Consider the following 24,119-nt stretch of genomic DNA (forward strand, 5'->3'; position numbering starts at 1 on the left):
AGTTAAGACTTTGAAGGAAAGCACTGGGTTGGAAAATCTCACATTTTTTGTGGTTAGTTTGATTGGTTTCACAATAATTGATGTCTAAATTTGAAGTCTAAAAAATAGTTACTAAAGCTCATTAATTTCTGTCCATTGTGAGGAGATATTCGGTCATCAATTTGCTTTTCTGCTTTTTACTGCTCAACAGTTTCAGTTATCATATTAACTGGTTCATACAAAGGTTTACTTCGTGACAAAAGGTCAGTGTAGAGTTTGTTTTATATGAATCCACATAGTTAGAGCTGGTGTAAAGTACTGCATGGTAGGATTCCCATTGTCCTTAAATGCCTCACTATATCAGTCAGTGTTTAAGCTCCCAGTAACATGTAGCCAGCTGCACATCTACTGAACGTCCAGTGCTAGTAGTGTGTATTAAAGTGACCTTTTCATTATTCTACATGTTTATACACAGGGTTTTTTAATGTCTAGAGATAAACAGAAACACATGGCAAGTATTTATTGATCAACGTTTGGTTGTTAGGTATCATAAGGGCTGTAAAATCTATATGTTGTGCATTGTAAAATGGTCCTATAGGGAAATCCAGTTCAACAGACTGAAAACACAATAAACCTGTGCATTAATGCTGTGGTGTAACAGCAACAGTAATAGAAGCTAATAGAGGAATAAAAATGCTATCGTTGCTCCCGACTGTTTTCAACAGGCAGTAATTGCTCCCCCAACACCTTCAGCACAAGCAGTAAGAAATTAAAATCAATATTAATTTTATGTTTCTATATATTTTACGTATAGATGCTGGGCCTATGTGTGTATGTGTAGTTTTCTCACCACTGCCTATCTTGTTTAAGCATTAAGTCACCACAGGGAAGGATTAGCAGGATTAACGATGCCTGGCATTTCTCTGCAGAGTCACATGGACAGTAAGCATTCTGGGAACCTCCGAGTCCTGACCGGCGCCTCATTCTGGAGCTGTTTTTATAAGACTAGGATGGCTACACCATACCACTGCCAAAATTAGACTAGTTGCCACTGCTCCGCGAGGCCTGCGAGGTTTATAGAGCAGTCGACACCAGAGCTGTCACCAGCTGATTGCAGCGTGGTCGTGTTTGTTTGCAGCTCAGACACTGTAACAGTAATTATGTGTCAGAAATGTCAGCCTCTGTTTTAACCATCGTTGCCCCTGTTCGTTAACTTAACCCCCTTTTACCCCAATGTCCTGCCATGTGTGTGTGTGTGTGTGTCTTAGGCTGTAGATTATCCGATCCTCAGTGGTTAACCTGAGACCACACACTCAGAAACACACATGCACACAGTGGATTAGCTGCTTTGAATCCTGCCCAGATGCTGTGTGGTAGGTCATGCAGTAAGTGACCCATACCGCTCCTGGAGAGGTTTCCAAAACCTCATTCAGGAATGCTACCTGTGTGTGTTTTGTATGTCTATGTCAAGGAAAAAGAAGCATCAGGTTTAGTATTTTGGCAACCACCATCTTGGATTTTAGACATCTGTAGACGAGCAATGCTGTTTGAAACATTACAGCTCTAGTATGTTTTTGCACAGCAGCTGTTGTTACACAGATTTTCTTCTTATTTTACTATATTAAAGTATCTGTCAACAATTCCTCCAGTGGTTATACAGTACTGTAGCTTAAAAATCCGTTGTGGCCCATAAAACATTTTCCCCCTGGACCACAATGATAAAAGAGACACCTCTAAAACTGCTGACAGAACGCCTACACCTGTAAAAAGGGTGGAAATCCTCAGTGTATTATCAACTTTTAGAACTCGTAGGTTATTCCATCATTCATTCATCTTCAGAATCACCTATCTCAGTTACCTATAGGTGAAGGCAGGGAACACCCTTGATGTGTCAACAGTTCATCGTAGGGCTGACGTATATAGAGAGAACAACCAATCACTCTCACACTTATGGGCACAGGAAGGTCACCCCCATTGGCTGGTGTTGGAATTGAACCCAGAACCATCTTGCTCTTCTGTATCCACTGCATTGTCCTTTTAGAGATGTTCCACTGTGTTTGAGAAATCTATCAGATAAGATTTTACAGTCGTATACTGCATATGGTAACTAGTGCTTATACAATACTGTTATTAGTTTTGAATGTACAGTCATGGAAAAAGTTATTAAACCATCAAAAGTCATCAAAAACAATGGTTATGCAATCAAGTACTATTTCCTGTGTGTATCATGTGACTTAAAAAGGACAGAAAAGAAAACATGGAATGCCTAAAAGCACTGTTTTTGTCAGTACAATGCCATAGTTATTAATGTAAGGACTGAAGTGATTTTGGTTATTATCAAGAAAACCATGGAAAATGGATAGATATCAGCTCTGAAATTAAATTCTTATGAGCTATTTTTGTTGTTATCATTATATTTGTCCAAATAAATGTTCCTTTAGTTGTACCAGGCATTAAAATGAGCAAGAACTTGAAGAAAACTAGAGGTGGTCTAGTAATTTTTTCTGCAACTGTTATCATTTTGATGGTGCGTTATTGGAGAACCACCACCTGCCAAAACCCAGGATTGAACTGGGGACCTTCAGATCTTCAGTCTAACGCTCGCCCAACTAAGCTATTTTGGCAAGTTACCTTAACAATTATATATATTTTGAACCTTCGGGACACCTGTTGGTGACACGTATCCACTGAGCCCTTTCACACAAAACTAGACGTTACTTTGTCTTTACTGCAAACTGCAGCTTTCATCTTATGTTTATGATTATATTTTAAATAGTTAAGCCTCATCTGTGTAAATCAAGGGTCAGCAACCCTGGTCCTAGAGAGCCACTATCCTGCATGTTTTAGATGTATCCCTCTTCCAGCACACCTGATGGTCATTATCAGGCTTCTGCAGAGCTTGATGATAGGCTTATCATTTGAATCAGGTGTGTTGGAAGATGGATACATCTAAAACATGCAGGATAGTGGCTCTCTAGGACCAGGGTTGCTGACCCCTGGTGTAAATGGTGGCATAAACGGGATCAAAAAAATGACTCCTCTCTTGCCTTGTCACTGTCTATGTAACGCAGGAACCTGGTCATTAATGGAAAAGATATTTGCATCTCAATGGAGACTTCACCAGGTTAAATTAAGGGCATGATAATAAAAAAGTTGCTCATGCATGGTTGCTAATTTGAGAGCCTAGATCCAGTTCTAATCCTTACATTGGTGAAACCAAAGAAACTTGCTAAGTTAAAGCGACTGTTAACTTCTTCAAAGCATCTGCTAGAGTCTGTTTATGATAAATCTCACCATGTTATTCCAGAGAAGTGAAAGGGGCAAAGTGTATTTGGCTGAAATAGCTCAGTTGGGAGAGCGTTAGACTGAAGATCTAAAGGTCCCTGGTTTGAATCCTGGGTTTCGGCAGATGGTTGTTTTTCCTCAAACTCCCTGAGGGACTTGGCCCAACAGGTCAAAAAATGTTGTAAATCTAATTTAATCAAAAGTATGGTAGCACATACATTTAAAACTGCCAGTTATAATATGTAATAGATGACTGTAAGACCCTTTCTGATGGATTTCTCAAACAAGGATGAAGATCTCTAAAGAAAGTTTAAGTGTTTAATTGGTGTTTTAAATCATATTGAATAACTGCTAACATTAGCTAGTGTAGCTAAGTTAAATGTAACATCATGAAACATTAGCTTGACAGAACCCTTTTATCAGGCAGTTTAATTACATGGACATTGTTATTCCACTCTGATTATGATAATACTCTGAATTTGATCTGAAAGGCCTTTTTCTGAATTCAGCATTTTCCAATTAGCATACATAGGACATACTGATATTATTCTGGTTTTCTGAGTGTTCCTTGGACATATATACAGAATATTCATACCATACCAACTTTATTTATAAAGCACTTTAAGAACTTTACAGCTGGCCAAAGGGCCGTACACCAAACATAAAACAAGAAATGAAATAAGTAAATAAAACTAGTGAAAACACAGGGTGTTAAGTGGGCTAAGAACAACACAATACAAACATAAAAACAAAGACAAGTTAAAATCTGTTAAAAACAGCATTAAAATTCAGAAGATTAACCATCACATTAGGTTTAAAGTTAGATTATTCAGTGTAGGTTATTTTTCATTAGGTTGTAATAGACAGCCCTGTTTACAATTAGCAGGAGTAAAGATAGTGATTCTGTCTGATAAAGACGGCTGAATCTAGAGAAGAGTCTACATTTCAGGTCAGAAGGAGAAACACTCGACTGTTAAACATTATGACAGAGGAAGTTTTATGAGCAAATATTGAAAAGGACCTTTTCCAGAAGGCGAGTGAAGGAATGAAAGACGGAGGCTGAGTTCAGACAGTGGAACGTCTGCCACAAATGTACAGCCATGTAAACAAGTCATTATGAAGGTAGTGTTTTTCAGAATAAAGGCAAAAAACGGAATATTTTGTGCATTTAAACAGCCACAGTAAATACTCAGCCTCATCCACAGTCCGACCTGATAGATAGATAGATAGATAGATAGATAGATAGATAGATAGATAGATAGACAGACAGACAGACAGACAGACAGACAGACAGATACATACGTACGTACGTACATACATACATACATACATAGATAAATAGATACATATATACATAGATGCATACAGAAATACCTATATACATACATACACGGATGAATACATACATGAATACATACATAAATACATACATACATACATACATATACATACATACAGGAATACATACATACATACATGCATACATACATAGATGTATACATACATGCATACATACATACATACATTCATGCATACATACATACATACATACATGCATGCTTGCATACATACATACATACATGCATACATACATACATAGATACATACATGCATACATACATACATAGAATAAATAAGCAGTTATAAAATCCCTCTATTGTATCTGCCAGTGTCTGTGTACAGTCATCAGTGTTGGAGATATCAGGCTTCATTTCCTTCCCTTCACCTTTCCTGTCTGTTCATTTTCTGCACAGCACAAAGAAACACTTTCACAGACTCAAGAATTGCCTGAGCTAAAGAATCCATCACGGTAAATGTTAAAGCCTTAATTTGCCGATGTCAGAGTTGCTCTGATTTATCACTTTCTCATTGCACTGTTCAGCGTTTTCATACAAATGCCTTCATTTACACACTGTCGGTCAAGAGACATGGCCAAAAAAAATTTTTTTGACGTCGATATTTGTAATTATTTTTAACACAGGTGTGAAGGTTGAGTCAAGACAAATAAAGACATTACACAGTTGGTGCAGTGGAAACCAAATGGAGACAGTTATAACTCTGCTTCTAGTGTTGCTGGGTGATGTTTTCCACCAACTATGAAGACAGATTTACCTCTAGTGTTTGTGTGTGTTGTGTTGCTCATTAGGGAACCAGACTCATAAGGTATATTTATCTGTTACACGGTTAAAAAGAGGCTGTTTATGTGTGTTCATGCGTCGCTCCATGTGCTTTTTCTCGTGTCGTAGCTTGTTTTATGTGAAACTTGGCTCTACGCACACAGAGCGGGCTAATAAAACGTGTTTGTGTGCTGGAGGGAGGTTGAGAAAGCGGCGGCAGACTGGTGTGTGTTTGCAGTAAAGAGTGAAAACGAGCTAAACGATCCTCAGCCCACAATGTTTTTGACAGGCATCTGTGGCGGCCGGGCCCGTCTCCCCTGCATTCACGCCGTCTCTTTATTGCATTACGATCTGCGTTTATTTGAGAATAATATGTCAAGCTGGGACTTAAACCAATCAGCCAACGCTCCCTGTTGCTGTTGTTGTTTTGTGGTTTTTTTTTTGTTTTTTTTTGCCTCTGTTTGCCTCTCCCTTTCCCACTCCCTCTTTTCCTCTTTTGTCTTTCACATAGCAGCAGGTGTTCACACTTACACATGATATAACATCTCATAGTGAGTCAGGAATGAGAGATGGATGCAGGATGACTAGGGCTTGGAGGTGTGGCGGTGTATTTTTCCAGTAACTGTCATGCATTCAAGACCAAAATGATGGAATTACTCACCTTCTAATGCATGGGTGTCAAACCTACAGCCTGTGGACCAAAATCGGCACACTAAAGGGTCCAATCCAGCCCACGGGATGAATTTGCAAAGTACAAAAATCAGTCAAAGGTGTCACTAGTTACTTTTCCACTGGACATCTGTGCAAAACTTTACCAATATTTACTAAATGTAGAAAAATAATGTTGGTTTTTCCATTAAATCATAAATGCGATGATTTGTTTATTTATTATTGCGAGATGACATGAAAAGTCATTCCATAAACATGGTGACAAATGTAAATATTGTGTTGATTTAACAGATATATTAATTATTATTATTATATATTACCCCTGTATCCCGTATTAAATTACAAAATGATTCAGTTTCCTGGTGTGTCCACTCATACTGCGCCATATTTCTTGAAACGTCCATCAGCATCTGTTTTTTCAAATTCACATGACTCTTGTTGCAGAAAAAGTTCTTTCCATTGCAGTTTTGCGTGATATACCATTTACGCTATGCCCGAAAAACTTCCTCTTGCCAGCACAAAAACTATTAATCGAAAGTTTTGACGAAATTGTCGTTTTTCAATTAGGTAAATTTTTATGCGCAATTTGAGGGTCAATGGAAAAGCAACTACCGAGTCTTGATAAGTTTTCATTATGAAGTTAAATGATGTGTTTTTCAGTTCCAGATACATTTGTAGATCCACTGTGATCTATAAGTTGAAATACACATGTGTAAATGATAAAACTGATGCATAAAATTATTAAAATTACTCTTATTTTTCTGAAGAAATTTCAGATAAATAGATGTTCAGGGTATTCACATTTTTTGTTAAAGGATAGTTTAATTAATCAATTTACATTTGAATGTCTTTACAGCTATAATTGTGTGATGTAGATCTGTGCGTCACTTAGGATCCCCTTGTTCCTGTAAATCTTGTGACTGGTTCTAATCATGGCTGACACTTGGATACTTCAGGGTCATTTCATCCAGTCAGGAACCTCCCCTAAGTGAAAAAAAACTGTTTGACCGCTACCCAGGTCTTCTCTTAAGCACCAAACAGGCATGTGACTGTTGATTTACTGCCGTCTAAACTGTCCCCGCTGGCATTGTTGCACTTGAGGAATTAAATCCCTAATCACCTCAGTGAAGCCAAAGGCGGAGCTAGGACGGCCTCAGAATGTGGTGTACTCCCAGTCAGGTCGTTACTGCCTCCCTGACATGGTTCTGTGTGTCCTTCATGTCCTCCTGACTTCTCTGTTTGTGCATTTTGAAACAACCTGGTGTAGGATTGAGAGGCTCGTAGATGGAGGAAGGCAAAGAAACAGTGTTTGAGTGCCACATCAGGACCAAATCAGTTAAAAAAAAACTGAGTTAGGCATTGTTTGGCCAATTACTTCTGGTTCTTTAACCCTATTTTGTGTCTATTTTGGTCATTTCCACACACATTACCAGACAGTGACAGCACCAGACAGTGAGTCAACAATCTCAGGTACAATGTGGTCTACAGGGTCTGTAAGGTCCACCTCTGTATGAACAGTGAGTACCTGCTTTGTTAGGTACCATGAAGTAATGGTACTAGTGTAAGGAATGATGTTCAACGGGATCATGTGGATGTGGACAAGGGATTTATGTTGGTCTAATGTTCTAAAATACATATTCTTTTCACCTTACATGTGTTTTTCTTGTTTTTTTTTCTTTATATTTTTACTTCTTGGAGTTATTTATTTATTTACTTGCCACGTACAGGCAAAGAACTAAATGCGGTAACTTCATTCATCTTGATTTTCTACGTAACAGTAAAAATTTTTTGAAAGATTTCAGAAAAGTAATGAAGTCTTGTTATGTCCTCCAATAACACACTAAGGTTGAAGTTTTGAATTTCAGAGTATTTCAGAGTGCCCTATAAAGGTGTGATCGAGTACTTTCCCTTTAAAACATTATACTGAATCTTTTTAGTTCCTTTTTTTGTTGTTTTGATATTTGTTCTTACATTGACGTTCAATGAGTGTGCTTACTTGTATTTTCTGGCCTCTGTTGAAACTCAGTAGATGACCACATCACCACCAAGCCCTGGGCTGTGACCTCACATTCCTTGTTCCACCTGTTTCCAACACTTCTCTATTGTTACTGCCTTCTCAACCCACTAATGTCCAGACTGTTTGCAATTCAGTCCAAGAGAAAACCTGCAATTTTCCGGGTTCTAAGCCTATTTATTTTTGCTCTGAACACTCCAAATAGCTGAAAATTAGATGCATGAAGCAACTTTCTAGCCTCTCCTCAAACTCAATGGACAAACAAATCACCACCCGGCCTTTGGGTTTGTCCTCACATGCCTTTTTCCACATTTCTCCATTGTTACTGCTCTCCCGACCCACTTATGTCCTGATGATTTGCACTTCAGTACAAAAGGAAACCTCCAATTTTCAAGGTTCTGAGCCCATTTATTTTTGGCTGAAATGTCCCAAATCCTTCAAAATTAGGTGCATGAAGCTACTTTCTAGCTTCTCCTGAAACTCAGTGGGTGACCATATCACCACCATTGCCTTTTCTCACATTCCTTTTTCCACCTGTTTTCTACACTTCTCCATTGTTACTGCCTTCTCAACCCACTAATGCCTTGATTATTTGCCCTGTGCGCTTCAGTGCAAGGGAAAACCTACAATTTTACAGGTTCTAAGTCTATTTATTTTTGGTCAAAAACACTTCAAATCATTGAAAATTAAGTGCATGGAGCTACTGTGTAGCTTTGCGTGAACCATAGTAAATGTCCAGATCACCACCTAGCCCTGGGTTTTGCTTAGACATTCCTTTTTCCACCTGTTTCCCACACTTCTCATTTATTGTTACATTCTCAACCCACTAAATTTGTGACATTTCCACTTCAGTACAAAGGTAAACCTACAATTTTCCAGTTTCTGAACCAGTTTATTTTTGGTCAAAATGCTCCAAATGGTTCAAATTAGATGCATGAATCAGAACATCACCATGTAGCTGGAAAAGGCCTGTGTGTTTCTGCTCGCCTGCCTGGATGAACATATAATTGTGTGGCTGTGTGTCTGCTTTTCTGCGTATTTTTTGATGGTGTGTAATGTGTGTTTGCATTGGCTGTGTTCAGGTTGTGTGTGCAGACTCAGCTCTGGCTGCCTCTGCAGCTCATCACACTCTACAGCCAACTGCTGATTACACAGCACTTGTTTTGTCCTCGCTCTGCTCTGTTCTGCTCCTATTATCAGCCCGGGAGCCAGAGCAGAATTAGATGGAGGGCTTTGTCTAACACTGTTTCTCCAGCCTGCCTCTTCAGCTGTGTTCTCCTTGGCTCTGCTGGCTGCAGAAGACACCTCTGCCATGGTGTTGTCCTCCTCCCGAGGCAGAACACTGAGCACACAGTCCAGCAGTCCTCCTTCATTCCCTTTATCTGTCCCCAGGGCCGAGGCCTGTTTACTCAGCCTGATGATATTATGACAATCAAGAGGGGATCAGTTCCGTTCCACTTCCTGTCTGGAGGCTCCCTGGTGTGTATTCTGGGAGAGTCTGGCATGTACAGCTATATTGTCTCACTCAGTCATTAGGGTTCGCTTTCTGTGACACCCCCAGCATCAGGCGAGTGGTAGTGGGCCGTGACTTATTGTCTCAATCAGAAACTCATGAACTGACTGATGTAAGCAGTAGTTCTGCATCTGGGACAGAATTTGGTTGCTTCAATCGGACTTTGCCTCATGATGTGAAGGTTCAGCTGCTTGTTACACTATTCATTTATATATTCTTTACTGCTAGGTACAAGGTGACTTTATACCCGTGGGAAGATTTGTTTTGCAGCGAGCTCTCACTCACTGCCGGCCGCTGCGTGCCACTCACTGCCGGCCGCTGCGTACGCATGCTGTCAAATGATTAAAATTTTTAATCAGATTAATCACAGGGTTGCTGTGGATAAATTTAGATTAATCATGATTAAATATCATTCATTTTTAGTCTATATTAATCACATTTCATTTTGCATGAGCAAACAGACTCAAGAAAGAAGGGAATAAATATGCACTTAACGTGTTTATTAAACACCTTCAACAGTTTCAACAAAACAACTTGAAACAACTGTTCATCTTGGTTTTTTTGTCCTCATATTTCCATCCAGAGGGCCAATGTGCTGTTTAGTGTCTTCCATCTTTATGGGTTGGTTCTGCTGCCTGTCACTACTGGATCAACTGCCCATTTGTTCATGCACAACACTGACTTTACTTGGATAAACTGCCCTAGAAGCGTTGGCAGAGATGTTCAGAGTCATTCTATGCTGCAGATGGGTTAATTGTGATAAAATTTTTTAATCAGATAAACCATGGTGACGGATTAATCTGCGTTAATGCGTCAGTTTTGACAGCCCTAATCTTTCTCACATCTGCAATCAGAGAATCCCATGGTGTGAGTTTTAGTGATGATTTTGAACATATTAAAAGTAACAGAGTGAGAGTTCAGTGTATTTTTGAGCATTTACAGATTAGTAATGAAGCTTTATATGATCCAAACCTTAACTTATCTCAGTTTAGACCTACACAAGGGCCACAAGGACAAGGAAGAATGTGTGGTATGAAGTAAGCATAAGGAAAGTGAAACGTTATATATAATGCAAATATATATCATAGATGATGGTCTTGCATAAGTGATGCTGTCATTATATCATGATAGTATCATATTGTGAGTTCCTCTGCGATTCCAGTCTTAGTTTTTGTCTATCTTCCTTTGTGGGTGTTTTCGGTGAAGGACAGGACTGGGTGTTCCTGTTTCCTGCTTTCTGAGGGAGTAAATGAATCCACTCTGTGATGACGGAAGGAAAGGAATGGGATGGAGATAACAGATTTTCTGTCTTCTTCAAAGGAGGTAAACAAAGATGGAGGCTCCAGTAGGGAAAGTGCCAAAATCTGGTTGGACAGATAAAGCTGAAAGACTGACTGTAAATATAACATACAATGTGAAAAAAAAGGTTAAAATGACTTATGTTAAAAAAACAAGAGACATGAAGGCTCAGTTGAAAACTCAATATATCATGTGACATGCAAATGTAGAGTGCTGTGTAAAAGTCCAACATTAGGTTTGTTGGTTTAGTAAACTTCTAATGTCCACACATATTCGTTTGTCTCTGTATTTAGATCTAATCTGGATATGAGTGAAGTATGAACAGCAATAAAAACAGAAGTTTCGGGAAAAAAACAGCTGAGTGGTCGTATTTAGTGTGACCTCCCTTTGCACTTAACATGTCTATAACCCTTTTGTTCAGACAATATGAGATTTATGTCATTAATTTTCAGATGTTTTTCACCAGGTTTAATTCAAACCATGTCAGATGTTTCTAAGTTTCTTTGTGCTGCTTCTTGTCATGGGGTCAGAGGTCACAATAAACAGTGACTTTAACCTTTAAAACACATTTAGTCCCGTTTTTATGTCTTTTAAAGCTGGGCCCATATTTCTTGTATTTTCTCATTGTATGTTAAAAAAGGGAATGAGAAATAAATATGTATAGTCATTTCAACAATGAAAAACAGCAAAGTTAAAGCTGGAATAAGACTTTAGGTGAGTTATGTAAGAAAACAAATACAGGAAGAGCCGTGGAAGTAATGATAGAACAAGCTCATAGTGGATCAGGAACGGTCAGTGTTTACCTCCAGTAGTAAATGATCCATCCCTCATGGACAGAGTCTGGTCCCAGGAGGTCTGGATGAGCAAAGCTCTGCCCTCCACTAGGAATGTCCCGGTTTGTGAGCCATGACGTGCTGCAGCTTTTTCCTCTCGGCTGCTCCTAGTGCGATCGCCCTCTCAGTCACTCAAAGGGCATCGAAGCAGGAAAACTTAACTCACAAATCCAATCAAGCCCTCACTCGTTAACCGTCAACTTGGGCAAACATTCCCGGGGTGTTTTTAATTCATCTGCACTGTTGACAGGGGGGTTTTACGTTGCTTCACCAGGTCTTGCTCAGTCATCCTTTGCAATTTATATGGCAGACCCTTGAGTCGGGCTCTCATAATAGCACCATTAATGAAAAAACTGAGCGAGTTAGAGGGCGCCTCAGGTCTGGCAGCCCACTTTTATGGACATTAACCCCTATTTCTTCCTCTCTCTCTCTCTCTGCTCTTTCCTATAGGCACTAGCAGCCAATGCAGGGACAGGGTTTGCCGTTGCAGAGCCACAGGTGGCCATGTTCTGTGGAAAACTCAACATGCACGTCAACATTCAGACCGGCCGCTGGGAACCCGACCCGTCCGGAACCAAGAGCTGCGTAGGAACCAAAGAGGGCGTGCTGCAGTACTGCCAGGAGGTGAGGCAATTTCTACACCTTCAATCACACAGACAGGGTAGTAAAATCAGCAGAAAAGATGATGAAAAACAACCAGTATTACACCTTTTTTTTTAACCATTAAAGCTTCAGTAAGCAGTATTTTTGGTGTCACTGAGCAGGAATTCCATCATAGCCTTTCAGCATGTTGTAATTCAAGTGGTATTAGAGGAAACCAGACTTCGGCACTTCCCCTTGGCTCTGTTTAATACAGGAAATGCAGTTGGTGACAGAAAAGTTGGGACAATCACATGGTTTTTCAGTGATAAAAATGGCTTCAGCTGCAATAATGGCAGCACAATCAACAATGGTTTTGCTATTGGAAGGAAAATACTTGATTTGACTTAAAACAGGTATATTCAGTACCTTCAGTTTCAGTTGATCTAACATGTTCATATGCACTTTTAAAGTCTAGTTTTAGTTGGACTAACGTAATAATTTGGGGTTTTTTTTAAGTGTCATGTAAACCCACTGACTGATTCCATGTCTGAAATCAGAATTTTTGAGTCAATTCATGGCCATGAGCAGCATAACACGCTAACATCTCAGTCAGGGGTGTCAAACTCATTTTAGTTCAGGGGCCACATTAAGACAAATTTGATCTGAAGTGGGCCGGACCAGTGAAATAATAACATAATAATTATAAATAACGTAAACTCCAAATTTTTCTTTATGTTTTGGAGTGAAAAAGGAAAATTATGCAATGAAAATATTTGCATGTACCAACTATCCTTTAAAATGTGAATAACATGAATCAAACTGAAATTTCTTAAGAAAACTAAGTGCAATTTAACAATATTATGTCTCAGTTTATCATTTACACATGGAAATTACAACTTACAGATCACGGTGAATCAACAAATACATAAAACATTTAATAACAAGCAGAATCTTGGTAAACTTGCACTTCCAATGTTCATATTTGTTCAGGTTATTCACATCTGGAATTTCCCCTTGTGGGACTAATAAAGGCATATCTTATCTTATCTTACCTTATCTTATCTTATCTTATCTTATCTTATTTTTTAGTGTAAATACAGTAAAATGACATGAAAATGTTTACATTTACAAAGGGAAAAATTTGGAGTTGTGAGTATTTATAGGTTATTATGATAGTATTTTACTGATCTGACCCACTTGAGATTAAATTGGTCTGTATGTGAAACCTGAACTAAAATGATTAATATCTTCAGTGTAACTGTTGCATTTCCCAAATTCATCTCCCTTGCCAGACTGGACCCTTTGGTGGACCAGATTTATTCCCTGGGATGCATGTTTGAAACCTCTGATCTAATTGATCAGAATTCAGATGCTTTCATTGCCTGTAACAAAAATATCTTAGCTGTTACTGAGATTTTAACCATAATCTCAGTAACTGCTGAATGATAGCAGTGTGAGATAAATATGGATGGATATGTTGACCGGAGTAAATCCACATGTGGAGAAGATCAATATCAGGGAGGAAAAAGTGATTCTTGATACTTTTCCTAAATGACTGTGTAATAGGTAGCTTCCACATTCCCTCTGACTGTTATGTTCCTCCATCTGTCGCTGCAATTATATACCTGAACCAAAATGTGGTTCGATTCAAAGTGATGCAAAGCTTGGAGAACTCATTGGTGATTGGTGATTCTCCTCAAAACTCAGATCTAAAATTAACAGACTGGGATTAATTTGTGCAAGTGGTGAATTTTTTTTTCAACAGCAGAGCATCAAATTATAATCAACTAGTTGAGAACATGATAAAAGTATATGAACAGATGGGCTGCAGACTGTCACTCAAAATTAATTGCCTCCACTTGCACCTTGATTTTTTTTTCTCCAGTTTGGGTGATGTAAGTGATGAAAATGGTGAACAGTTTCATCTATATATTCCTGAAATAGAAACCAGGTATCGAGGGGTTTTAACCCAAACATGACTGTGATTAATATTAGTTTTACAGCAGGAAACTGTCACAACCACAAGAACAAGAGACAGTGAATGAAACATTTTGAGCAGTTTAGAGCCAAACTGAAAGCTGAAAGACTCTGATATATATACGGTAGGATATAGTCCTTTACATGTTCACAATACTCAAATTCCTGATGTGCAGGAGAAATTTTGATTTCAGATCTGTAATCGGCCTGATTTAGTCAAAATTAGATACTTTTATTCCAGTTGCAGATGTTTGTTTGTGTAATTATATAAACACAAAAAGCTGCCATACTAGGATTTAAGGCAGAGGTCTCAAACATGCGTCCCGGTGGCCAAATCCGGCCTGCCAAAGGGTCCAGTCTCGCCCCTGGGCTGAATTTGTGAAATGCAAAAATTACACTGAAGATATTAATCATCTTAGTTCGGGTTGCACATACAGACCAATTTAATCTCAAGTGGGTCGGATCAGTAAAATACTATCATAATAACCTATAAATACTCACAACTCCATATTGTTCTCTTTGTAAATGTAAACATTTTCATGTCATTTTACTGTATTTATATTAAAAAACATGAATAACCTGAACAAATTTGAACATTTTGAAATGTCTGAAGACCAAGTTTACCAAAATTCTGCCTGTTATTAAATGTTTTATGTATTTGTTGAACCACTGTGATCTGTAAGTTGTAATTTACATGTGTAAATAATAAACTGAGACATAATATTGTTAAAATTGCACTTAGTTTTCTTACAAAATTTCAGTTTGTTCATGTTATTCACATTTTAAAGGGTAGTTGGTAGATGTAAACATTTTCATCACATAATTTTACTTTTTTTGCCCTCTAAAATGTAGAGGAAAGTTTGGAGTTGACATTATTTATAGATTATTATGCTATTATTTCACTGGTCCGGCCCACTGCAGATCAAATTAGGCTTAATGTGGCCCCTGAACTAAAATGAGTTTGACACCCCTGATTTAAGGTGATCTAATTGCAGAGATGGAAAAAACTCAACACAGCTGTCATTGTATGGTGATGTTTTGGATTTTGTGACATTGAGCAGATGGAATTACTGTGTGAAAATCAGTTTTCCAAGATCTCATTTTTGTATGTTTGACTTGATATTTCTAATTTGTTATATGTGCATTTTCTTCAATAAACAGTAATTAGACCGAGCTCCAAATTTTGATATTGCCCATAAAAATCACAACATGACGTTTTAACTAAATCATGTAGCCCTGCTAGAGAATCGTAACTCAGCGCGTGATTAGATTCATTTGCGACTCATCAGCCATCAGTCGTGATTTGGCCTCAGTTTTCTATATTGCTGTGCTACATTTTCACCAGATAATCCAAGCCATCAGATAAATATTAATTCACTTTTATTGATAAAGTGTCAGACTACAACCATATATCTGTAACATAAACAGCTGCATCTTTTTAACACCAATCTCTGTGTGACTGAGTACGTAAACATTACAAAAATAAATCCTTCAACGGTGCATTAGAAGTAGATTCACAAGCTTCACCGTTCAATTTATGATGCTCCTTTGAAATGAAGAGAGATGGCAGAGAGCTGTTGGCGGAGGGGGAGTACTTTCAATATGGGCTTTTCCTCTAATTTGTGTCTATTGTATCTTTAAATCCCACGGATGTTAGTAACCTCTTTTGTAAAGGGAGATCTGGTCTAGACGGCACCTATTACAAGGTTCAACAGGAAAATACAACATCAGACACACAGAGGAACAATAGCAAAAGCAGCAAACATTATGAGAAAACATACGTAAGGTATAAAGGAGTCGGTGTTAAGAAGGTAAATAAAGCCTGTTTAGGGACAAATGAAGGTGGAGGTGCTATTTACAACACAGGAATTTTATTTATGTTTGATTCTTGTAACTGGATCTTAAAAAACAAATGTTTTTGCTGTTAATATTGGAGCACTGTAAAGGTTATATATGTCAGAGATGCACCAAATGATAATCTGAGACTAGAATCAGTTGGTTTTTATGTTGATTAGAAATGACCTTTGACCAGTTGACCAGTCTGAAATGTGGCCAATTCATTCGTTTATAAGTTATGGTAGCTGTGGCTGAGATGGCTGGAGAGTCAGCTTGTGACCGAAGGGTTGCCGGTTCAATTCCCTGGACTGGCGGAGAGTTGTTGACTGACGTGCTCTTGAGCAAGGCACTTAGCCCCCCGTTTGGCCTGACATGGCCAGCCCACTCCTAGCGTGCAGTGTGTTTGATGCATAATCTAGTAATAGGTTAAAGGCAGAAGACAAATTTCGGTGCATGTTTACGTGTGTGACAAGCTACTACTGACAAAATAAAGATTCTATTCTTATACTGTTTCTGTGTAGTACTGACTCCGTGTCTGGAACTCCTTTCTTGATTGCCTCAGAGCTCCACAGTCACAGGACTCATTCAGAAAGAAACTGAAGACATTTCTGTTTAAACAGGCTTTTTATGGCCCACCATCATGCTTTTTTTATATTTAGTATTTAATTTCTTTTATTGTTGGACTTTCCTTTTCTCTGTAGCCCTTTGAGATTCTGTTGAATGGAAAGTGCTTCATCAATGCAATTTTTATTATTATTATTATTATTATTATTATTATTATTGATATTTCAAACTCTCACCAGCAGTCTGTTACCGGAAGACACTTAGGACCAAAACCACCAACGAATCAATGCTATGTATCCACAGACTGTGTCACTCACTGAATAAAGTATAAAGCTCATTGTTTACACACATCTGTATTATGGTGTCATCAAGTTTTCTTCTTCAAACTAAAACTCAGACATGTATTGAGACAGTCGGTCAAACTAACACTGGTTCTTATAATTTTCACATGCTGCATCAGCTGATAGTTTACATTATATTTCTGTTAGCTTAGCTGTTTTTAGACAGAAAACAGCCACAGTAAAACCACAAATCACCTCCGTTTTCTGTGCAGTATGTTTTTCAGTGCGGCTGCTTTAGGGGAGGGTGAGGCGATGGGTATTCAGTCTGTTGGACTTTTGAACTCCACCATTAGATGGCACTAACCAAAGCTTTAGAAAAAAAAATCCTGGATATCTATTTATACATAAAATTATGTCAAACTCTGTCTCCTTCAGTATCCATTTCCATCATTTTAAACCATCATTTCAATTCTGCATGAAAGCTGTTTCTAACACAAACATTTAAGACATTTTTTCTACTTATTTACCATAATCTCCATAACAGATGAATGATAGCTGTGATGAAATATAGAAGATGAAAAATAAATATGGATGGACATGCTGACTGGAGTAAACCCATATGTTGATAGGTTCTGGTATCAGGGTGGAAGAAGTGAGTCTTGTTACTTTCACTAAATGACTGTGTAAGTGGGAGCATACTCATTCCCTCTGACTATTTTCCTCCATCTGTCTCCACAATTAAGGCCATGTTTTCTACTTGACAGATATCCTTGCTCTTATTTACTTGTTCCCCGTACAGTATCTACTAACCCATAAGACGGCTGGTATTACTGTCATGGTTTATAACGCAGCTGTCCAGGGAAAAAAGGCTGGGTTCTACATTTCCAAACAGCCTTCCTTCACCGGCTTCAGTTGCATTTATTGATGACATTTTGATGGCATTTGGGGAGAGTGTAAATTGCATGCTCTTTCACGGATGAGCAGATGGCATCTAGAGAGTATAAAGAGAGAGTATAAAGCATGGATTAAAGGATCCCATTGAAGCTCCACTTCTCGCACCGTCTCTCTCATCCACACACACAAATACATAAAAAACCCTCCTCTCTCATTATGTCATGTACGCTCACTGCTTCTTCTCCCAACAGATGTATCCCGAGCTCCAAATCACAAATGTGGTGGAGGCCAACCAGCCCATTCGCATTGAGAACTGGTGCAAGAAGGAGAAGAAGGTGTGCAAAGGCCACGCCCATATTGTGGTGCCTTACAAATGCTTAGGTAAGTTTTTTTTAAATAAAGATTTGTTTTTATTAACAGAAGCTCTGAGATGATGTTTATGGTGTTTAGCAAACATCTACAGTTCGTTACAGTGAGATAAGGCGCGTTTTATGTATAAACTTACGGACACACCACATAGGGATGATTTTTGAAAATCAGAAGAGAAAAGAAAAAAAAATTAAATTAAAATCAAAACAAAACTAAAATATTACATGAACTTTTCCCATCACACACACCCCACCCTCCTCTCTCGTATGGCTCTCAATTTCCTTTCATTCACATCCCTACACAGTCTATGTACATAGTTTATACTTACACTCAGATGTAATGTTTAGGTTAGTTTGACCTCGGTACAAAACACTCACTATATTTCCTCAACTCAATAACAAACCAGATCAAGGTCGATACTGAGAATGACGTGAACAAATAAAGGCTGGTTCTCAAATACAGATAGCAGATAAACTTATGGTGTAATAAAGTCCTGCAGTTCAGCACTATGTACACTTCTGTTCCTTTAATTGAATACATTCAGCAATGTAATTCTGCTGTTTTAACACTGTATTTGTAAAGACCATTCAGCTGAAGTGTTATTGCCCATTTTCGGTCACTGCAGGTGTGTGTGTCTGAAAATTACAGCCATCTGTCATTTGTAGGAACTTGTAGGCATTACAGGGAAGCAACACTTTAACAATACAATTATTGTATATATACATATATATATATATATATATATATATATATATATATATATATATATATATATATAGACGAAACTCCTTTATTTACATGGCTTTTCTTTGGACACTCAAGGAAAAGTTGAGTTTGTATTAAAATCTTAATCCAGTTGCAGAAAAAAATAGGCTTCTCACTAGATAGGACTATTTCTAATTATTAAACACAGAAATGAGAAATGAAGGCCTTCTAGTACCTTCTGTTGCTGGCAAATAAAGGCCCCAGACAGCTATTTGAAGAACTATGGCATCGGTCTACTTAATTTCATGTCCATTTTGAAACATTACCTAATCCCGAGGCAGTAATTGGTGTTTCGATCAAAGAACCACATTGGGGTCATAAAAAGTGTTTCCAGAGTTCCACCAACATTTTGTGTAGAACTTGCCTATGTTCAAGTCAGAGGTTGGGACTTTCATGACCAACAAGATCAACTCCAACCTCATGACTAGTATTATCAAATAATCAGTGCAACAGCAGGATCTCATCTGCAAAGAAGAAAAAAATAAGGCTTCAGTATGAGTATGCAATTGAAGTAGCAGGAGTTTGTGAAGGAGATGGAGATGAAGGAGTTCTCATTGTACTATGACATAATGTAACATAACCTGTGTGTAGCAGTATTTTTTTTGACATTGAAATATATAAAAATGGAAATTCACTTCAACTTTTTTACACAGCCATATTTCATAAAGCTACAGATTTGGCTCAAAGGGTTTTACAATCTGTACATTGTGCAACACCATCTATCCTTAGACCCTTGGTTCAAGTGAGGAAAAACTCAACCAAAACAACTTTAAAGGAGGAAAAATAGGGAAAACTCAGCAAGAGTCATAGAAGAGAGATCCCTCCTCCAGTAAAGAGGTGTTACCTATGCCTATGTCCTGTTTTGTTGACTCGTATACTTATAGTACATGAAATATTTACTTGTATTTACTCATAATTTGTTTATCACCTCCATTTGGTCACCTAACAATGGTTCCATGTCCCGTTTACTAAGTTAACATTAATGTGTAACATTGCTTGCAGTTATTTCACCACAATAAAATTTGCCACTACAAGTAACGTCAATAAAACTGTAGGCTTTTTTGCAGGTTCTTTTTTGGACTGATTGCATTCTGTGTATATTGAACCAAGGACTTTTGGTCCTGCTAGCAGCGCCCATTAGCAGCATTTCTAAAGACGTCCGAGCAAATTTTCAAGGCTCTATTCTGATCAACCATACATTTGAAATCAAAACTGCATCTCATCTGAAAAAAACTACATTCTCTGACCAGGTATTTTGAAAATTACAACTCAGAGCACTGTAATTGAAGCTAATGATAGCCTGCTTCTTTTTCTTGATTCACCTATGAACATATCTCCAGATCTCTAGAGGACGGCATCTCAAGTTTGTGACTCATTTTTCACAATATTCAGAAAGCAACAACTCTTATTGCCCAGTACTAATATAGACCTATACTTTAACATAATAACGTGGTTAAAAGGTGGCTCTCAGCAGGTAGAAGAGCAAATCAATCCACAAGTTGAACCAAGTCAAAAGTTGCCATTAGCACCAGGTGTTAAAGGCAGAATTATAAGGCTGTAAATTGACCTTCATACCAGGTGTTTCCTACCGTCCTCATTCATCTACATTAGCTTTTCATTCAACATCAAAAGAGAGGAGATTATAATACATCTCAGTCAGAGAAGGAGATGACACGGAGTAATATTGGAGTCTGATTCAGTTGACTAATCCTGGCCTTGAGCTGCAGATTGAGCAGATCCAGGCTGGATGAGAGCTAATGTGTCTCAGGACGGATGGCTAAGAGGGAGAAGCTATTATTGCTGGGGAGGCTTGTTGAGCAATAAAGCACAATCTTATTTCCCCCTCAGACAGTGGCCATAAACTCACACAGACACACAGGGTCAGTGAGAGGGAGGTCTGCGAGGAGGCCTGCTTTATTACTCCCCATTCCTCCACTCGGCTGCTGCACCATCGTCCACACCTCGCCCCCTCCTCCATCTCCTGCAGCATCACAGTAATCAGTAGTGGCAACAAGGCTATATTCTGCTTTATTAAATGTCAGAGACTCAGACTTTTGCAGGCCACATGCCTCTGTGTCTGTACACAAACCCACTGCTGCCTTTGAGGATTGTAATAACAGAAACAACTCCTCTTCCTCTACTTGCCCAGCATGTCAGGAAGGAAAAACATCTTCCTCTGCACTGCGAACACTTCCCAACACCCTTCCTCTGTCCGAAAAAGCCTCTTGCTGATTGAGTTGTGCCGCTTTCCGGGACGAAAAAGCCATTAGCAGTTGCACTGGACTGTGAAATGGGCTAGCATTCAAGAGCATTTTTGGCAAAAGCAGAGAGAAGGCTTTTGGGAAATTCATGGGACAGCAAACACCACAACTGGAGTGGCCACTCAGTGGTTGAGACAAGAATACAGATGAGGAACTTCACAGTGCGCTCACATCTTACTTTTTAGAGGTGTCTCCAATTCAGCTGACACAGATACTTTGAAACTGTATTATGTTACAGATTACTAGTTACTTACAGTTAAATGTGCAAGTATTATAAAGAATGTAATAGAACTGTTATAATTATTTCATCAGAGTAACTTTTTACATGTGAATATTTTATATAATATTTTCTTTCTTTAATAATTTTACACCAAAAATTATCTGGATAAACCTGTTGAAACTAGGTGATTTAGTCTGTCTAGATTGAGAATGTTTCCTATTTTACTGTCTGGCACGTGTCACATTTATATAAAGAACAAGTAAAACAGAAAAAATTAAAAAATAAATAATGCTCCTTCTTAAGTTTTTACTCTCCAGCATCCCAAATGTCAACATGTTTCATGGCATCACACTTGAAATAATGCTCTTATCAGATTTTCTCTTTAGATTTGGCCACTTTTACAGCCTCTGTGAGAAATGCCAAAGCAAGAAAATTTTGGGCAAATGATAACTACATTAAAGAAAGTGACAAGCATTTCTATTTTTATGTGGCATTGGCTTTTGTTGGGATTTAGTCATGTTAATACTGCAGTGCTCTTCCTCATGCACGTGTGTTCAACCAAAACACTTTCTCGACAAACACTATTTTGAGACACTCTGTTGTAGCATCCTGCACTTAAGAACCAGCCAAACAACCTAATGCTGCTTGATTGACAGGTCTGTATGACAGCTCGCTCGCCTGTTAGTCTGACTTTCAGAGATTTGGTTTATTTAATGAAACACTTTTTTTCCTGACACGGCTCCACTGTAGTTCTGATTAATTAGGTCAACTTTCAACATTGTACAATGGCTTTGTTTTGCAATCTGTGATGAAGTTCACCATTTAACAGAGTCTGCGCACTAGCAATTATCATCAGCTCACATATGACCTCAGGCTCCTGTCGTTCCAAATGTCCAAATATGGTCACTTCTGGCACCTAAATGCCAACATGGACATGGCCAAATTACTACTGGTTTCTGCTGTCTGTGTGTGCAGGCTCTGTGTGGTACGTTTGTGTTTGTTGCAGGGCTGATTTTTAATTGAGATTATCTTGTCTTGTGTCTGTATGAGGCAGTCTTAAGCTGACTGGACCAGCGTCACGGCGCGCTGCTATACCATTCTACGTGGTCCTCCACCTTGCCAGCAAATGCCTTTGCCTTTAGTTTTACGTGCTGCCGACACGCACCACACATTTGACACTACGTCCAAGCACCACCACACTACTGACGTCCACATTCACACACCATTTTGCGTAAGGTGAACGTTCCCTTTCTTTTTGTTGCGGCGTGAGTCAGTCATAACAAAATTGGGGGCTTGTCCGGGTCGTACCAGTTTTGAAACAGTTGTTCAGAAGCCAGTGAGTGACATCACAGTTCCTCTGTCCACCAAGTTCTGGAATGAGCTCTATGCACAGCCCCGTTACTTCCTGAACTTCAGGCTGCTCCTTTATTTCCTGTCTTTCATTGTTGGACACACTGATTAATCCAGGTGTGTCTGACCACAGTAGTCACAAGAGGAAGTAGCAGACACACCTGGATTAATCAGTTGATCCAATAATAAAAGACAGGAAATAAAGGAACAGCCTTAAGTTCAGAAAGTAGTGGGGCTGTGCGTAAAGCCCATTGTTACCCAATCACCTATATGCTAATGCTAATCGCTAATGCTAATTCTAGGTACTGTGTGAGTATAATAAAGCAAGTTACATATTCTTTTTTTAATCACATACAGTCTATGGCAGTGGTTCCCAACCTTTTTTGGCTCATGACCCCATTTTAACATCACAAATTTCATGCGACCCCAGATGTTCAATACAGAGACTTTTTTTTTTGTTTTTTTTTTGCTAAAATTAATTTGTTTTTGATGATGTAATAGTTTGCTATACTATGTTGCAAACAAATGTTAATTTTAGATGACATTTAGTCTATATAATGTATATTATTATGGACGGAGGCAGAAAAGCCAGGTGTAGATTACTGCACAAAGTGAGAATTTTATTTTCCTTGGTCAGGATATGTACAGTCAGTCCAGCTTGGATTTACAAGGCTGTGAATTAATACTGAAAAAACAATAATTCAAACTATAAATTATGAAAGAGCTGCAGCATCTTAAAGCGACCACAATGAACATTTGAAAGATAAACAGAACCACAGTGCTTCAGTTTCAGCTTCACAGTTTGTCATGTCTTTTATGTATTGTGATTTTCTCTCTCAATTCACCATATATTTTTTATTATTAAGTTTTTTTGTTTTGTTTTGTTTTTTACCAGTTACTAGAAATTTCAGGTGATCCCATTTGAATTCCAGGCGACCCCACGAGGGGTCCTGACCCCAAGGTTGAAAAACACTGGTCTGTGGCCTGGAAATGCAGAATTTCATAACTGTTACTATGTGGAATGGAGTCGCTACACTCTCATTCATGGACTTTGACAGTCTCATTACATTCAACTCAGTAGTGTTTGCTGAGTCGCAGTGTAATATCTAGCGGCGGAATACAGTATACAGGTTCAGTATGCTGTTTGGCTTCATATCAAAGTACTTAATGAAGTTTTAGCAGCTCAACCTTACAACTGATATAACATTTTTTCTTATCATGATACCTTTTCCCCACTATAAAACTCAGCACTATTTACATGAAACTAGCTACTCCCCTGTGTCAGCTGACTGCCTCCGGCCTCCATCCATT

General features: G+C 38.5%; 1 protein-coding gene and 2 non-coding genes across 7 annotated transcripts in view; 2 read left to right on the plus strand and 1 right to left on the minus strand.

Annotated features, from left to right (window-relative positions):
- The window catches only part of LOC115431029 (amyloid-like protein 2), a 123,897-nt gene that overhangs the window by 49,643 nt on the left and 50,135 nt on the right, over nucleotides 1–24,119 (plus strand). For all 5 annotated transcript variants that reach the window (XR_003937047.1, XR_003937046.1, XM_030151264.1 and 2 more), the window contains exons 2-3: nucleotides 12,160–12,333; nucleotides 18,095–18,224. Coding sequence is in view for 3 of the 5 variants with exons in the window: in XM_030151264.1 (XP_030007124.1) it covers nucleotides 12,160–12,333; nucleotides 18,095–18,224 (304 nt within the window). In the remaining 2 variants the exon portion in view is untranslated. The remainder of the gene's footprint in view (nucleotides 1–12,159; nucleotides 12,334–18,094; nucleotides 18,225–24,119) is intronic.
- On the minus strand, nucleotides 2,531–2,603 carry trnaf-gaa (transfer RNA phenylalanine (anticodon GAA)). The gene has a single exon. It is a non-coding gene; the product is annotated as a tRNA-Phe (tRNA).
- trnaf-gaa (transfer RNA phenylalanine (anticodon GAA)) lies at nucleotides 3,314–3,387 on the plus strand. Its single transcript has one exon. It is a non-coding gene; the product is annotated as a tRNA-Phe (tRNA).

Source organism: Sphaeramia orbicularis, chromosome 13 (assembly GCF_902148855.1).
Source record: "Sphaeramia orbicularis chromosome 13, fSphaOr1.1, whole genome shotgun sequence".
Classification (NCBI taxonomy): domain Eukaryota; kingdom Metazoa; phylum Chordata; class Actinopteri; order Kurtiformes; family Apogonidae; genus Sphaeramia; species Sphaeramia orbicularis.